This window comes from Chanos chanos, chromosome 10 (genome assembly GCF_902362185.1).
Source record: "Chanos chanos chromosome 10, fChaCha1.1, whole genome shotgun sequence".
Lineage (NCBI taxonomy): Eukaryota > Metazoa > Chordata > Actinopteri > Gonorynchiformes > Chanidae > Chanos > Chanos chanos.
The window spans coordinates 6,380,841-6,398,786 of NC_044504.1; the positions used below are offsets into that span (position 1 = coordinate 6,380,841).

A 17,946-nucleotide genomic window follows, 5' to 3' on the forward strand; every position below is an offset into this window, starting at 1 on the left:
GGAGGGGTTTCCATGGTGATGGAGGTATTTGACTACAAGCTTTGATAAGTAACTCTGAGGACCTCTTTTTGAAAAGTAAGCCAAAAACCTTGTTGAGTTTTAAAAGCTGCGTGTGTGTGTGTGTGGGAGTGAGAGAGAGAGAGACAGAGACAGAGAGAGAGTGTGTGTGTTCGTGTGAAGGACAGGACATGATAAGACCAGAGAGAAGCTTATCACGCTTGTCCAATCAAAGCACTTTATCAGCCACCTCCTTTAGACTTCTAACCAATGAAAACAAATATCACCCAATCAACTTCAGACAAAAAGCCAATCATATCAAACATCAGCACTGGGGCTGATCCTAAGTGGCATTAAAACAACAAAATGTCAGTTGGTGGGAAAACTTTTTCTTTCTCCCCCAGTGACACAGGTTTAGATAACTCTTCAAACCAGGAGAGACACATGCCTTGTATGTATAGTGTTATTAACTGGACGCCAACTGAGGCTGGGGGGATGTTCTGATAACCCACAGAAACATCCGGATCACGTTTGCATTTCGAGTCCAATAAAAACAAAAAAATGAACAAACCCACAAAATTTCAGATGGTGACAAAAGTGATCAAAGCAACTGAATGATGGTGGAGGGCAAAAAACAAAACAAAAAAAACAAAAACAAACGACAACAAACCCCCCCCCCTCTGTCAAATTGAATGACAGAGGTGCTTAGAAGTTGAGTTCACAAAGAGGCTAACACCTTTTCTATCCCGAGAACAGACTCTTTGTTCTGGGTTACAGCAGAGGGATGACATTGAAAATGACCTTGTGACAGACGCCATCTTTCATCCGTATGTCACGGCGCTTGGCCCAGGGTGATTTACGACGAGCAGCTGAAGTGGGCGTCGAGAGCGAACGTCTTCACGCCTAGAGGACATCGCTGCACACATACATCATGTCAAAGTCCTATAAAGCCCGTCGGTGGGACCACTGGACTTAAAGCGAAGCGTGAAGACTCCGCGTTTCTGATAACACCGGTACCTCTGGCGCGCTGCAGTAAATCAGTTCAAGAGCCATAAAGTAACCTGCAGTTATAGCATTAAACATACTATATAAAAAAATAATAATAATCTAACGCTCTTCAATATGTAATCGCGTAGGCGGCGAATACATGAGGGTCATGGATGTGCTGGCTGAGCATCATGGGAGCCGCGCTGTGGAACAAACTTTGCCTTTCCAGATCACTTCAACGGAAATAAACAATCAAAGGTGATCCCTCATGCACGCCTTGCCGGTCAAACAAACAAACAATTGAACAAACAAACAAACAATTGAACAAACAAACAAACAAAAATAAGACCAAAAGTCTACTTCACATGAAACTAAAAGACACTGAAACCGCTACTGTTGTTTTAATCACATCACAGGTGTATGTCCCCAGACCTGCTGGGCATGCAAAAAAGGCTTTTGAGGAGTGTTGTCCTGCTACCTTTGCCTGTCACTGTATATTTGTTCCCAGTAATGATGATAATTACACTAAGGGATGTCCTTGGAACCCGCTGACATACAAAACTCAATAAAACTCAATGACCCTGCCAAAGGCCAGACTGTCTGTCCCCACCTGCTAGGCCCCTACTTTCAAACAATTCATATACAATAATAAAGCCAATCACATCACATCCGCTACCATCAAATGCGACCAGCTGCGGATTTCAGGGTCTGTGAATTCGAGGCGCATTGTCCGGTTGACTTGTTTGATTTCAGGGTCTGTGAATTCGAGGCACATTGTCCGGTTGACTCGTCTGATCTCTGGCCGACAGAGACCTCCAGCTTTACGGCATGGAGACGTTACTACACAACAAAATGTCACAGCGTTGAAAAACACACAAAAACGCACACGCTGTCCACACGCGGCTTCCCGACAGATCATCGCCAATTGCATTCTAAATATACCGAGACCCGGTGTGCGTCTCTGAGTTGATTTGGTTGCATAAATATTTTGATGTTTTCTGAGAGTTTAATGCCAGCTGCAGATGAATCACGACAAATGTCTGTCTTGCAGCGCCAGCGGAGTTGATGTTCACTGACTACCTGTCTGACCGGTCACCCCGCTGCGTATCCTAGCAACAGCTCTTCTTCCAGCCCGCTAGGTTTCTCTCTGTGGTGTGGAAGAGCGACGGTAAACACGGAGCCTCTGGTGTTGTCTTCTCCTTTCTCTTTCTCCTTCCTTATCGTTCTCTTTTTTTCCTTTCGCTTTTTTCCCCTTCATGTCTTTCTGCCCCTTCACCGTTTGAGGTTTTATCTCTTTGCTGTCTCATTCTTTCGCTGATATGTTAGTTCTGCTAAAACTCCAAAACACTCTGTTTGCATCAGAAACCTACAACTTCTTTCACGATTACGCTGTCCCTGCCGCTAGGTATTCACAAGGGTTAAATACTAAGTGAAAATATTTATAAAAAAACGAATAAAGAGAAAGAAGTCTCAGAAAAAATCACGCATATAAACAAACGTTGAAGTAACAGATCCTCTCCTATTGAAGGTGAGGCAGAGAAAGGAAGCGATGTCATAGTTCTTCAGAGCAATATTCTGAATAGGCGTCAGTTCCCCATGAGGAGATGTAGAAAACAGGAAGAAAACAGATTTCTAAGAAATCCAAAGCACACACTAAAGGCAAAACACATGGTCATGCTTATTGCCTCTTGAATTGCAGACAGACAGGGTGTGTGTGTGTGTGTGTGTGTGTGTGTGCATTCAGACTCAGTTTTAACATAACGTGTTTGTATACGCAAACGTTTATAGAAAAATTGTGGAAAAAACATATTCCTGTGCAACGACATTCTCTGTTTATTTCTGTCCTTCATCTCTCTGTCTCTTTCTCAGTCATTCCCGTATAGAAGAGGAGCTGTTCTGGTTGCAATTTTCAACTAAAAATGTACGGTGAATAAATTATACATGACCCTGAGTGGTGTACAGCAGCAGAGAACCAACTGGCACACATATAGTGAAGCACACACACACACACGCACGCACACGCACACGCACACACACACGCACACGCACACGCACAAGCCCATGCATACACATGCACACGCTGCGCATGCTACAGATCCAGTAGTTTGCCCCTCTTTGAACAATCATCTAGGGCAGAGTCCCAAAGACACACAGGTGTGAGACGTGTCTATTCCATTCATTTCTAAACACTTCACGTCTTTACTACGGTACAGTAAAACGGCTGTGTGTGTGTGTGTGTGTGTGTGTGTGTGTGTGTGTATGTGTGTGTGTGTGAGAGAGAGAGAGAGATACTCTGCTAGCTAAATAAATCAGTAGAGGCCAGAGCGTAGCTGTGGGTCAAGGCCAACCTCCTGGAAGGCTGCAGGGCATGCATACTTTTGCTCTGGTCCTACACAAACACACACCTGATCCACCTAATCAGGCACTGAAGAGCAGAATCAGGTGTGCTGGATTCAGAATGGAAAAGCGCTTTCAGAGAGACAGACAGCCAACCCAGCTAAAGAGACCATAGACAGATAGATAAATAGATAGATAGATCAAAAGAAAGAGAAAAAGAGAGACAGAGAAAGAAAGAGAGAGACAGAGACACACACAGAGACAGAGAGAGAGAGAGACGCCGAGTTAACTGACAGCATTAGGGTCCAGTTGAAAATGACCCGTTTCACATGCCCCCCACCCCTTTGTCATCATCCCATCTTTGGCCATAAATCTGTAAAGTCTGAATAAGGGACCAGTGAAAAAGACTACATGAATTATCTGGGAGGGGTTCACCCAGCCTCTCTCTGACTAATTCTGTAATTCAGTCAGAGAGATGGATGGGGAAAAATGGATCAAAGTCTTAGATAAGATAATCGATCAGACAGAGTTAATTATGTTGCAGTAAGTGCAGAAAATGTTTCACTGACCAGTTTTGTCCCTGTTTTCACTTATATATAACAGAGTAAAATTCATTGCACCCCATCTGGGCTATCTAGTGCTTTATTTATTTAATTTTTGGCACTTAATAGGGTAATATACAATCAAGGTGCCTAGCAAGAGTCAAGTTTCATATCTCTCCAAAAAAAGGGTGATATTTCCAAGGAGAATATCCACCTGTCTAAAAATTACTGCTTCTTTAATGGCTCTGCTGCCATCTAGTGTCTGTTTAAAGAGCTGCAGGGTGAGTTTTGTGTAATCTGAATTTTACTTGTACAAGGCTTTCAAAAATCAAATCCAGAAGTGCAGAGACCCTGCTGATTATTCCCCTAGCGTAACAAAGATGAGTCAGTTTTTGCCTGAGGAAGAGGTGTATGTGTGTGAGTGTTCATAGAGACAGTAAGAAAGCCCAGCCTTTTACTCACATGAAACCTAGTGGGACCCCAGCCCACCAGCCCTGTACTAATCTGATCTCAGGGGAACTGCGTGGTACTCCATTCTATATTAACAACAATTATTTGTTTTACAGAAACTGACAAAACCAAGCAATGATGGATGAATTTCTTCAGATCTATTCACCACCTCAGACATTGCCCTCCTTAGTCGTACATCCTCCTACCTCTTTTCCATCCTTTCATCCACTCTATCCATCCATCCATACATTTCCTCTAGACCACCCCCCACCAGAGACACACACAAGCATACATTAATCCAACCATTCTCTCTCACCAGTCATGGGGTCAAACAGCTGGTTGGCTTCCAGGTCGGTGAATGTACTGAGGCAGCAGGGGCAACGGAACGAGGCGCGGTTAGTGGAGTCTCTCTCATCCGTCTCGATGCGCCGACGCATGTGGTCCAGTTTGTACTTCACAACGTTGACCAGAAGCCGATAGTTGATGAAGTAGTAGTTGTGTCGCGTCGTCTTGCCGTCAGGCGCGGTTTCCACGCGCATGCGGCACTTCACAAACTTGTCGCCTTTCAGCGTGTTGAGCACCGAACGCAGCTGCTTGCGGTCGAATTTAAGCAGTTCCAGCATGTCTTCCTCGCGTACGCACGGGTGGCGGATCAAGACGTCCAGTGCCAACGCATGCTCCACACCATAGAAACCTCGTACCACCTGCTTGGCAAGCCGCTTCAACGCCGCTGGAACTTCTGTCAGCAACTCAGGCTCAGTCATGGCTCACTTAGGCACGGCAGCACGGGAGAGAGTGGAAAAGGAAAGGGTAGGGGTAGTAACGAAATTAAAGTTGAGTGAGTGGAAAACTTAGACGTGAGAATAGGAGGCAAGGGGCAGTGCGTATAAAGGGGCAGATATGAGGTGTAAGTATTTGAGGTGACAGCACATGTGGCAGGGTAGTAAAAAGCCAGAAGGCGGAAAGCAGAGGGTTAAGTGACTGAATGAGCCGTTATGTGGAAGAGAACAGGATCCCAATGAGGTAGTGTTGAGGAGATGCTGAGGAAGACAGAGAAGAGGTTCTTCTTTAGAGTCATACTTTCTAAATGAGTGAATTGAGCATGAAGTTGCTACTTTAGAACGTGCACCCGAGAGAGGACAAACAATGTGATATTCAAACACCTACAAGCGATGGTGCACAAAAAACGAATGAGAGACACTTGAAACTTTGAGGCTGCGCCAACATGCTTGTTCTTAGCCAAGTAATACTTTCTATCTTCTACAAAACGTTGCTGGCTAAAAATGTCTTTTCGTGAATATATCAAACGTTTAATCTTTGGAAAGACATTCTACAAATACTTCAACACTCATAGTCAACAATCACCCATCTCTTGCTGTTGAAACTTAGCTAGCTCGGTTGCTATTGAGATGGAAAATTTGCTAAATCTCCCTGACACAACCATGTTTCCTCAACTATTATTGATGTGTGGAAACACTAAACATCACCGTTTTGGTATGTCTTCATTTATCTCTAACTGAAAGGTATACAAACCCTGTACCCGCGTACCTATTATGATCCTTGTTTATAACAACTTCGAATTGATGCTGTTTCTCATACTTCTTGCCATGATGACCTCGGAAATGACGAACTACCGCTTTAACTGAGAAATGACTTTCCAACTTCTGATTGGTTAATTTTGTGTCTGTCAAATTCAAAGCCAATTGAATCTCTCTTTCAAATGACTGACGTTATCCAGATCCAATGAAATTCTAGACAGAATGTCAATTAACTGAGGAAGGCTAGTCTTATAATATTTTGCCGACCAATAAGGATCGGTAAGTTCACTTGGAGACGGGAAACGTTGTAAGTACTTCCTGTTGTCAACATGGCATCTCTTGACAGGGTAAAAGTACTGGTACTGGGAGATTCTGGTAAGATATAAAAGTGTAACCTATATATGTGCTATAATTACAGCTGATTTGTTTTTAAAAAAATCCTAAAAATCAAATGTACTCTCTGTACGTGTTTGTGACTCTACTTCAGCTAACAATTAGCCATCTAGCATTAACCCACTGACCAAGTTCCTATGTTCAGTCACAGTGGAATTTTTAAAATTATGGGTTGGCATTTGAGATTTAACTACCACGACTGATTTTCAAGTACTTTTGATATGGTCTCTATGACAGGCGTTGGCAAATCGTCCCTAGTCCATTTACTATGTCAGAACCAAGTGTTGGGAAATCCGTCGTGGACTGTTGGCTGCTCCGTGGACGTCAGGGTAATAATATACGTGCGAGTGCGAATGTGTGTGAGAGAAAGTGGTTTTCGAGCTTTGAGCATTGATATTTATGTAATCCGTCGTGTAAAAAAAAAAAAAACTCGAGAAATCGTCAACACTTTACAGGTCCATGACTACAAGGAAGGAACGCCTGAAGAGAAGACCTACTACATTGAATTGTGGGATGTTGGAGGCTCTGTTGGGAGTGCCAGTAGCGTTAAAAGCACCAGAGCAGTGTTTTACAACTCTGTTAACGGTAGCGACTCCCCCCATTTCCTGCACAGTTCTATTTTATTTTCATGATAGCGTTTGTTGTTTACTGCTTACCTCCGTCTTCACCCTAGAAACTGACATAACGATTTGGGATAGATTATTTTGAAGTAAAGAGTGCAAATTGAGTAACTGAACCTGTCCCTGGTCTGCCTCACTCAGTGCTGAACTCTTTTTCACAGGCATTATTTTAGTCCATGATTTGACAAACAAGAAATCTTCTCAAAACCTGTACCGCTGGTCACTGGAGGCACTGAACAAAGATTCATCTCCAACTGGGGTCATCGTGTCTAATGGGTGAGAGGAGAACTCTTGACAGAGTTAAGCCTCTATATCTCCATTCATTTCATTTCTTATCTGCCCTACGCTAATTTTGCATTTAGCTGAACTTAGGTGTCTCTTCTTGATTATCTGTTACGAAAGGTGTTGCTGTTTCTGTTGAAGGACAGTGTGTCTTACTCGATACTTTGTAAGTGAATCGATGTGCAATTTCAGCCCTCTCCAAGAAGGTCTGCAATAAAGTTAACTTTGTGTGTGTGTGTGTGTTTGTGCGGGCGCATGTGCGGTTCAGAGATTACGACCGTGAACAGTTTGCCGAGAACCCTGTACCCCTCCTGCTTATCGGTACCAAGTACGATCAGATCCCCGAGAACAAGCGTAATGAAGTCCTGACCCGCACTGCCTTCCTGTCTGAGGACTTCAACGCAGAGGAGATCAACCTGGTGGGTGGGGTCAGCCTGACATTTCCGACGCAGCGGCCAATCAAAGGGGCCAGCATGGAGTTAATATTATGAATAGCTGTATTGTTCATTAAACTGTAATGATACTTCGTCGTATCAGGAGCTTTGTGTTTAGCTCTGTAAATTTGGTAAATGTTGCTGTAAATGTACAAAGCCCATAACGTTGACAATCTTTGATGAAGAAACACACGGACAAGTCAGTAATAATGTTTATTTCTGTGGATCAGTTAAAAAGTGAATACTAGTGCTGAACACTTAGAAGAAGAAATCCTTGTCGTCTTGGTGTTTGCACTTTAATTTGGGAATATCTTATCCATATCTACGTCATATTTCTCTCTCTCTTGCTCTCTCTCTCCCTCTGTCCCCTATCTTACAGGACTGCACTAATCCACGGTATTTGGCAGCAGGCTCATCTAATGCAGTTAAACTGAGCAGATTCTTTGACAAGGTGAGACCTGTAACAGTGATCATTTATTTTTCATACAGTTTCTTTGCAAATGAGTGTCATGAACTAGCCGTGTCCACCCGCATACAGCATAGTATACCTCAGCCTGTCTTATCTCAGGCAACAAACAGTAGACAGAAACAGTAACAACACAGTTGGCAGCACAGAGAGCTGGATTTTTTTTTTTCTTTTCCTTTTTTTATTTACAGCTATCAGGATTTCTGTCACATGCCTGAGGAATACATTTGTCTTTTTAATCAATATCATTATATGTACTTTTAGGTAATAGAGAAAAGATACTTCACACGGGACCCAAGCCAGGTAAGAACTGACACAGCGGTCGAGACTTCCTGTGGCTCCAAACTTACAGCTAGTCTCCTCCCATTTCTGCTCACTTCATTCCTCTCTTTCTGTTTTTTTTCCTATCTGTTTTTCTTACTTTTTATGATTCTAAACCATTCTTATTATGGTCTTTATACAAAATACATTTTATATTGAAATGATGTTTGAGGTTGTTGTTGTTGTTGTTGTTGTTGTTGTTTGTGATTGAAACCCTTGTGCTATTACCTGTTTTTAGATGACAGGTTTTACAGACAGGAAGCGCTTCAACTTCAAGAGCCTTCACTATGACTGAGCAACTGCAAAACATGGCAGCACTCTGCGGTTTGAGGGTGACTTGTTAAGACGCCTAGACAAGAAATACGACCCCCCCCCCCCCCCCCCCCCACCTAAGCTCCTGTCTCTTTGGCTGTCTGCCAGATTTTGCCGCACACCGATGTTGATTTTTCTTTTCATTTCTTTTTTTTTTTTTTTTTTTATTCTTAAGAGGTTTAATGAGAATGTTTCCATAACTGGGATGTCTATGCAGTCTAACTGACATCAGTCATTCCCGTCTATTGAAACAGTTCAACTGACCAAAGAGGCTGCAGAAAGATACGGAGAAAAAGTGCAGCCTTAACGGAGAGACGGTAGTGAGATAGCTGGGTGAGTTTTCATCCCTGTTGGGTGACAACTGTCTCGTACAACATGGTTTTGAATAATATGTAAAGGGGGAATATAAATAACTGTAGTAATGTAAAGATGTTTGGTGAGCTGAAAGAGGATAAGCTCGGAGACACTGTGGAGTTGGTACTTCACACATGTCCTCCATCAGTAGAACTCCATCAGTAGAACTGTTCTGTTTGAATCACAGATGAGGGAGACAGCCCGGTTTGCCTGTTTTTGTCAGCTTGTGGACTGTTTTTAAACTTTAATCTCAGAGGAATTACCTTTAACAGAGATGATGACGGTTTCTGGTTCCCACTCGTGAAACATGCTGTTAAGACGGTGGTAAAGATTGTAATGTGGTGTAAATGGAAAACGTTTGAATTATAAGAGTGTTTTTTTGTTTGTTTGTTTTTTCTTTTCTTTTGTCTTGTTACTCCTGAAAAGCGTAATTTATATGTAATTCTCATTTAAAAATATATTTTTGCTATATTAGCAAACTGAAAATATTTTTTTCTGTGCTTCATGTGCTGTATGAACAACAACAGTTAACATACACACACACACACACACACACACACACACACGGAAAGCAGCCATTAGCAGTTTTTAGTTTTTTATGTTATCAGGCCATTTGTTGGGTTAAATTGTGAGCATCAGTGGATCCTGAGGGATTTTTCATGTTAATTATTTAAGGTGCAAATCCTAAAATGTATGGAATCATGTAAAGCAAATCCGTGGTTTCCTGTAATACAGCTTTTTTTCTATGTCATTTTAAACAAACGCATATTCCCAACAGGGGTTTGATAGAGGATTTGGTCAAGTTTCCAGGTATACTCACTGCTCTGCATGAGACATAAGGAACAACCTTTGGTCGATTTAAGCAGCATAAGCAAAGGTTTTATTCTTGTGTATCCGTTTGTTTTTACAGCTAACAAAAAACATGAATATGTTTTTGTTTCGAGCCAGCCAAAAATGATGCTTAACTTAAGCTTGTAAACAATGTCAGGTCTTTTTTAGCATAACTTTTTTGATCCAGGGTAAATAGTGAGATATCCTTGTGTAGACCTCAGGGTAAGTGTCATTTGTACATTGGTCTGGAAAGGTGTAAGAAGCCAGGCCTACGGCTCTAGAGTCGCACATGAGAGGGCCTCCCGAATCTCCCTAGAGCGGGGCAGACGTCCGTGAAGAAACGAGAGAACGGTTTAAAGACCGGTTAGGGATAAGAGAGCATTCCACAATTATAACTGTTACAGACTAACACAACACATTTGAGACTAGTAAAGCAACGTACCTGACAAAAGGCTTGTTTTCCATTAGAAATACTGCACATCATGAGGTTGCCATCAAAATACTGCTGCCACTTCGCTTTGCAATTACGTACGGTCTCCAGTTCCAGAGAGACCTCGCGAAGAAGGCTCTCTGGATGCTCGTTACTCGACGAGCTTAGTCCCCATCCTGCGATGACGCACTTGCTGTTTTTGTTGAGTTTTTTGTTATGCTGGGGAGGCCGACGGACTTTAACATATTCGGTTTGCTTAGCCTTGGTCTTTAGCTGTAACAGAACAATGCTAAGTAAGCTTAAAATATTGTCAGCTTAAAAAGAATTGTTAAGGAGACACTTTTGTTAAGAAAAACAACAACAACGCTACGAGGTCACACTGACCTTAAGGAGCATTATGTCGTTTTTATGTAGGTTGACGTCGTATTTCGGATGCGGGTGGTAGCTCTTCACTTCCAGTCTCTGCTGAGTGCGTTCACGTTTCATGATATTATGGGCACCAAGAACAACCTGTAACGGTTTCGGACTGGAAAACAGATATGAAATGCCGTCATATAGTCTTTTTTTATTTCATTTTTTAATTCTTCACACATATATCAAATCTTTTTTTTTTTTTTTTTTACCTTTTTTGTACTTTTTTTAAATGAAGGCTCATCTCAAGCTTTGCTCGCTCTCTCTCTCTCTCACTTAGACAAACATACACACACGACGAACATTCGGATATGCTCACGCTTTGCAGTGGGCTACAGTCAGTACGTAGTCCTCTCTGATAAGTATTCCTCCGCATACATGATTTCCTTCAACCTGCAGAGACACCATGTAAGGTCTGGAGTGTGGTGCCACTGTCTTCCCCCCTACAATACCACTCTGTGTCGCTCCTCAAACACAAAGATAGGACATATTTATCAAGGACACGAGTTAACAAAGAAAGACAGTGTATTTTGGGTGGGTGATACAGTCCTTAATTAAGAAGCTAAACCCGCTTAGTGTGAACATTAAACTTGAGATATCACTCTATTTGATGACATGCTATGCCATGCCATGGTCAAACTGCCAGTGACAGTTAAATTAATTAATTGTTTTATGGCTCTGAAGCATCCGAAAGTATTCCCAATCAAAAGTGTGTGTCTTCTAATGTGCTACTGTTCCTGAAAAAGTCACCCTCCACACTCAGGACCCCAGTACTTTTGAATTATAGTGGCATTGCTTGCATGGTGTGACTGCAGTTTTTTTCATTTTCCACTGTAGGAGTTTCACACGAAACTCATTCAGTAACTCATTCAGAAACTCATACAGTAACATATTCCACAGAACCATTACATAGCGCATAACGTTTGAATATATCTCTTTAGGTGCACAGATCTCTTTGCACCTTATGGTAAAATGCAGGTGTAAAAGATCAAGTAAACACTTTTCTTCGCCCCTAAAACCTCATTTAAATGTTATATTGTGAAACTGAACTTAGGTTGTATTGGCAGCAGCAGAGCACACAGTAGTCACTCATTATGAAACAAATCTTAGATAAATAAAAGCACATGTTAAAGATTTTAAACAGTTTCATTATAACTTATATCAGTGTAAAACGTTTCACGTTATCAGTATGGGGCATAGCGTTATTTTAAAACAGAACAACGGGCACGTGCACAGATAGACCCCATGTGGTGCTCAAGCGCCTGCTCGTTTGGCCTCTGACTAGATGTGCCCTTTTTTCAAGCCTTTTTTTCTCTATTTCTTTTTCTAATTTTATATTTTAGTTTTTAAATTGGACCCATGACATCAGTTCTCAATTAAAAGGGTGATGTAGTCTAATGCCCGACAACTGCATTTGAGTTCCAGTTCTGCGATGCCGCACGAGCCCCTGCCCCTGACCCTAACTCTTCGACTTCCCATGTCACAGCCACCACAGTTAACGAAGGCAAACCGAGCGCTCTGCGGAGCAGTATCGGTGTCTCCCTGACCTGCCCTCATCGGTGACTGCCAGGTAACAATAGTGTTAACCCTAAGCCTTGGCATTGTTTGTCACTGTAGTGAAATTAAACCACTATTAAAACAAAATTTACAATAGTCCAGGGCCTCTACAAGTTCAGATTTGAAAATTTAACTGTTCACCTGATTTTACTGAAATATTATTAGGGGTCCACAATTTATTTTATCTACACAAAATGGCTTGGCGATTCTAAATCAGACATGAAGCTACTGCAGCTAAATATTAGTATTTTGTTAGCATTATAGTTGAACTAACCTCATATAAGTTTGGTCTACATTACAACAGTTGCAGTAATCTATATCATGTATTTGCCTTAAATATTACAAAAACATTGCCATATGACAAATAGCCCATTAAAATTTGTCTGCAGAAAAAGTAGCTCTATGGGGTACTTGAAGTTGGGCCACTGACAGTTAACAGTCTGGTGAGGTATACTCTTGTTATGCCTCGACTGTAACCAAGCAGTCTTTCCCACTAAAGCATGCACAGTGTGGCGTTGTTTTCTTTGTTGTTGCCTGTCCTTGTCATAAATACAGAAATTGAGAATGCTAAAGAGCATCGAAACTGTGACCAAAACTATGAAAAGCTGTTTTGACGCTTCATGATGGATTGCGTCATTCGAAGTATACCAGTCACAGATGCAATTATAAAACGATGATGAAACTGGTTGAGTTTCTTACCTGACAGAGAGAAGACAGAGAGAAAGATAACGACAAAGTGAAACATGGTTCTCTTGCTGTTTGAGAAAACAGTTATAACACATAGTTCTATCTTTGCTTTTCTCACCTTTATATTCTCTCTCTCTCGCTCACTCACTCACACTCATTAACCACTAACCTGTGTCTCTTAACCCCACCCCCATCCCCACACCCCTACATGGTGATTGCTCGTCTGCAGGCCTCTGAAAGTAGGACAGTGTTCACCACTTTCAATGATTTTACTCACCCTGTTAAACATCATGAACTCACAGGTCAACTCACACAAATGTGTTTGTTTGTTTCATGTTTGTAGTCCCTGGGTCACCACAGCAGCCAAATTTTCTCACCACAGGAAGTCTGTAAACTCTTTGACTACAACCTAATGCACTGCAAAGCCGACTGCCAGCAATTTGTGAAAATCTAAAACGTGAAAACAAGGCTTTTTGACCAAATAAATCATACAAACTTTATGCATGTAATATTGTGCGTGAGTCAAAGCACTTCCAGTCAGCCAGTTCACTTTGTCATACCAGGAGAGGCGAAATGATCGGTCTTTGCTCCCTGATTTTTGAACTAAATGAACCTTGGGCGTTGATCTGCCCTACCGTTTAATTCTGACTCTCTCCTCGTGAGAAAGACTATCAAAGACCTTTGCCAAAATCAGGTCAATTTGTGAAAATCAAAACGTGAAAATAAGGCTTTTTGACCAAATAAATCATACAAACCTTGCGAGTGTAATATTTGTCTACCAACAAATCATGCAAATACAGATTCAAGATGTGAGCATGAATTAGTTTAGTGTGCTTGCAGTTTAAACTGAACTTTGCATGAGAGTTAATAAAACATGAGCATGACATTAGTTCAAATCCAGCAGGCAAAGCAGGCTTTCTCAGAGGGACTGGTAAATGTGAAAGAGAGAAAGAAGATGGAGAATTTGCAGTTAATTCCATTTTATCTCTAAATTGGAAAAAAAGAAGTTCAAGGCCTTCAGTTAAGCCATATTAGCTGTTGAGCTGTAATAGCTACCACCTGGCTAATCCACAACACCAATGTCAGTGCTGTTTTTAGTGATTTTATTCGGAAAAACATATATTTCTCTTGATGGCCGCTGTGCAAGCATCATCAGTTTGACAGCTTACCTAATGGTAGCTTACGACAAAAAAATAACGTAAACTTGCTTGCTAACTTAAGTTCCCCCTCTCACTTCAACAACTTAACCCAGGAAGCAGCACTTTCAGTATACTGCATGCACAGTTTAAAAGGAATAAATACATGAATGAAATATTTGAAAATGTGGATGTCAGCTCCCTGGTGCCACACTATCAACATAACTTGTGGATGACCGTACATGTGCTACGAGCCTACATTTTTGTATGTTGTGTGAGCTGAAGTGCTGGATTTTGAGGGGGAGAAACAAAAAAATTGATCTCCAAGCTCATTTAGGATTCTTATGGAATTCTTAACAGAAATAGAGAGAGAGACAGAAAATACAGTTAGAGTTTTTTTAAAAAAATGAAGATACAACAGTATGATTTCATCATGAAGTATGCTCTTTATTGTTACGTTTGGGGGGGGGGGGGGGGGGGGGGGGTTGTCAGCAGGAAATCATAGTATTTTCATCAGATATTTCTATTCATGACATCTTTAATCCAGGGCAGGAAAGCAGAGATCTTGGTGTAAATCTCAGGGTAATTGCGGTCGACACAGCGTTCAGGAGGTGTACCTGAAGCCAAACCCACTGGCATGTCATCACAGATCAAAGGACCCCCTGAGTCACCCTGGACAGAGAGAGCGAGAGAGAGACAGACAGATGAGCACACTGACACACAGATAGACAGACAAAATAAAGGGTGATTGTTTCGTGACCTTAGTGTAGCACAAACAAAGTCACTAAAGTTTTGGTTAATTAAAGATCACCGATTAATGTCACTGTAATAAATGAATACATAAATAATTTAGTTCCATGCCATGGGAGAAAACAGCCACACTAACAATATAGCTCAACCAGCTGTCTCATAATGGAGTTAACTGCCTATCACATCCTGTCCTGAACAAATTTCCAACTTAAAACAGGAGAGAGAGAGAGACTGTACCTGGCAGAAAGCCTTTTTGCCATCGGACACAGTGCAGATCATGTGACCAGAATTGAAATGGTCCTTCCACTTATTTTTGCATTCAAAGTTAAACTGCACTTTGAGGGTGACCTCATAAAGGACATCTGATGCAGTCCCTTTTGGCCTTTTCATGCCCCACCCGGCTATGGAGCATTTCACATTGGCAGGAATTTTCTCATTTTTCTTAGGAAGGGTCAGGACTTTCACATAATTATTCAGTTTTGCTTTTGTCTGCAGCTTTAACAGAAAATATTAGACAAATATGCGTCAGCAAACATTAAGGAAAACCAGATACAAATGTATGGTTTAAAAATTAAGATGTTAAAAATACTAAGAAGTCCATGTGTTACCTGAAGTAGCATGATATCGTTGTTATTTTTTGTGTAATTAGGATGGGGGTAGTATTTCTTCACCTCAATTCGTTGTTGAGTCTTCTCATTTTGTGTAATATTATGTGCTCCAAGAACAACCTCTAGAAAGTTTTGTCCAGAACCAGAGACCTTCTTTAAACTGTAGAAAAGACGTAGGCTAAGCTCTATTACTGATGTCTTACCATGTGTCATTAGCAGTGTTTGGGGGTAACGAGTTACAAAGGAACGTGTAATTATATTACTTTCCTCCATAACGAATTACAATTACTGGATTATTAAAATGTTACACACGGCTTCTCAAAAGAATGTTTTACGTGCTGAATATGTAAATTTAACTTATAAAACGGATAGTTCTAGTCGTACGGGCTAATTGGTCAATACAGCATTCCAGCGATGTTAAAATACATGATTATAGAAGCAGCTATGACGCAACCCACACCTGTTCACCTTAACTGTGTATCTATAATATGACTACACACTTTCACTAAGGAGAGATTGCGTCCTTGACAGTAGCTCCCGTTAAATTGGACAAAACCGACAACTGCTTAGTTAGCTGGCTGGCAAGGTCTGCTACATTTGATAAAACCCAAAAAAATACGGTGTAGCCAACCAGGACAATAATAAGGAGCGCTTTAATCTTATTTTTTAACTTTTAACAGCTGTCGGCTGATGATGATACCAAAACGTATTACTAGCTACCTCAGAAACAATGGTAGTTAACCACTGATACTAAATGACAACATCCTGATTAATGCAGGTACACTACAGTTATCTTTGGATGGCTAAGAACGTGTGTTTCTACTTTTGTCACTGCTCAAAAATATGAACTTGTGAATGGGGCCATGCTAACAGTTATTTAAGAGCAGCAAGAGATGTTCTTAGGCATGACCACCCCAACTACCCCAACACTGGTCATTAGTGATACGATGAATATTCAAGCTGCTATTATGCTTAACAGTGTGATCTACTCAGTGAAGAGTAAAAGTTTTTTGGTCTCAACATCTCAAACACAGAAAAACTCAGTCACCAAAGACAGTGGGCCACAGTTAGTACAAAGTCTTGTCTGATAAGTATCCCTCCACAGCGGTGATGTCCTCCAAACTGGATAGAGACCATGAAAGGTCTGGTGTGGGGCTTCACTTCGTTACCCCCGACAATGGCAATCTCTGTCCCTCCTTAGTCACAGACACGAAGGCAGAATAAACAGTTTTAAGTACAGGCAGATAACAGACTGTGTAACTGAACTGGATGAAAATGATGGGTAGATCTTACCTGAAAGAGTGATGAGAGAGATGAGAAAAGAAGCTTGGAGGAACATTTTCTGACTATCGTAAAACACGCAATCCCTTCTCACCTTTTCATTTATCTTTGACAGACAGAGAGACAGAGAGACACAAACACATGCATGCACACACACACATACACACACACACTACTAGGTCTGAGGTTACAAATGACTCATACTGAGAGCAGAGGTGAAGAGGAAACAATAGCAGGTTAGACGGGGATTTTGGCCTTCACCCACTGAAGTCAATTGTAATTTTATTCCTACTCCCCCCAGGCAGACCACCAAGCACAACAGACTTTGCTCATCGAACACGGAGAAATGACAAACTTCGTGCCTATCGCTGGCCTTAGGATGAAATGATTAGAATGTTCCATCAAAATTGGAACACCTGCACATTCTGTCTGTTATTAGCATAAGCAGGGCTCTCAGTAACATCAAATTAAGGAGGGGGGGGTGGGGGGCAGAGAACATGAGGCATGAACAAACTTGTTGCACATTTTTATAAGGAATACACTTACATGTATTCACTTTCCCAATCAAAAAGGAGAAGTGATTTTTTCTTGTCGAATCAGAAAGGAATACAAGCCAGTAAACAAATTTTCATGTGGGAATATTTCGGACCAGTGACGAGGGAAGGACATAAAAGTTCCCTACTGAATTTCTAGATTAAAAATAGTGTTACACACACACACACACACACACATACACACACACACAAAACAGTGAGTCTGTGTTTTGTACCTTGCTATATAAAACAGGCAGGGAGCCGTCTTCCTGCCAACAGTCAGTTACTCTTTGATTGAGCATTAAAATGAATTAAACCAGTGATCAAGGCAGCACTTATCCTCATCCAACTGTCCACTGCCAAGTTAACCAGTTCAGTTACCTCAGAAATAGCTCCCATCCTGGCCTTTTCATGAACACGAGTGTGTGAGGTTTACGCAACAAAAGAGATCCAATCAGCTTTATTGGTGTCTCAGGCAGGCCACATGCTGGCAAATAACAATGCAGTATAAAGGCTGCGGAGCAGAATGGCATCCAAGATTTTACAACTCACTGCTCCTGACCATGGATGGACCATAGCGTCAGCTGACTGCACCATGCTCCTCTTCGGTCAGCTAAAAACAAATAGTACCAGTTCCAGTGGGTAAGTGATCACCAGCATTGAACATGTGAGAAGTGGAAAGCATCATA

The 17,946-nt window shown here is 41.5% G+C and overlaps 3 protein-coding genes and 1 pseudogene across 4 annotated transcripts in view; 1 reads left to right on the forward strand and 3 right to left on the reverse strand.

Annotated features, from left to right (window-relative positions):
• gtf2e1 (general transcription factor IIE, polypeptide 1, alpha) overlaps positions 1 to 5,917 on the reverse strand; it is a 12,950-nt gene extending 7,033 nt beyond the window's left edge. The window contains exons 1-2 of the mRNA XM_030786947.1: positions 5,862 to 5,917; positions 4,630 to 5,353 (exon numbers count right to left, since the gene is read on the reverse strand). Coding sequence (XP_030642807.1) covers positions 4,630 to 5,077 — 448 coding nt within the window. The 5' untranslated portion in view covers positions 5,078 to 5,353; positions 5,862 to 5,917. The remainder of the gene's footprint in view (positions 1 to 4,629; positions 5,354 to 5,861) is intronic.
• A 263-nt stretch (positions 5,918 to 6,180) lies between these two features.
• Positions 6,181 to 8,731, forward strand: rabl3 (RAB, member of RAS oncogene family-like 3). Of its 2 annotated transcripts, XM_030787030.1 has the most exons (8): positions 6,181 to 6,226; positions 6,482 to 6,573; positions 6,700 to 6,829; positions 7,026 to 7,140; positions 7,415 to 7,565; positions 7,960 to 8,031; positions 8,311 to 8,349; positions 8,606 to 8,731. In XM_030787030.1, exons 1-8 carry the CDS (start codon positions 6,181 to 6,183, stop codon positions 8,660 to 8,662), a joined length of 702 nt encoding a protein of 233 aa, XP_030642890.1. In that variant the 3' UTR covers positions 8,663 to 8,731. The 2 variants fall into 2 exon arrangements, with proteins under 2 accessions (XP_030642890.1, XP_030642892.1); XM_030787032.1 differs by lacking the exon at positions 7,960 to 8,031.
• A 1,286-nt stretch (positions 8,732 to 10,017) lies between these two features.
• On the reverse strand, positions 10,018 to 11,290 carry LOC115822708 (granzyme B-like; annotated as a pseudogene).
• A 3,308-nt stretch (positions 11,291 to 14,598) lies between these two features.
• Positions 14,599 to 16,782, reverse strand: LOC115822710 (granzyme B-like). Its single transcript, XM_030786625.1, has 5 exons — positions 16,737 to 16,782; positions 16,492 to 16,639; positions 15,444 to 15,603; positions 15,073 to 15,330; positions 14,599 to 14,757 (listed from the first exon to the last, which is right to left on the reverse strand). Exons 1-5 carry the CDS (start codon positions 16,780 to 16,782, stop codon positions 14,599 to 14,601), a joined length of 771 nt encoding a protein of 256 aa, XP_030642485.1.
• Positions 16,783 to 17,946: the final 1,164 nt, after the last annotated feature.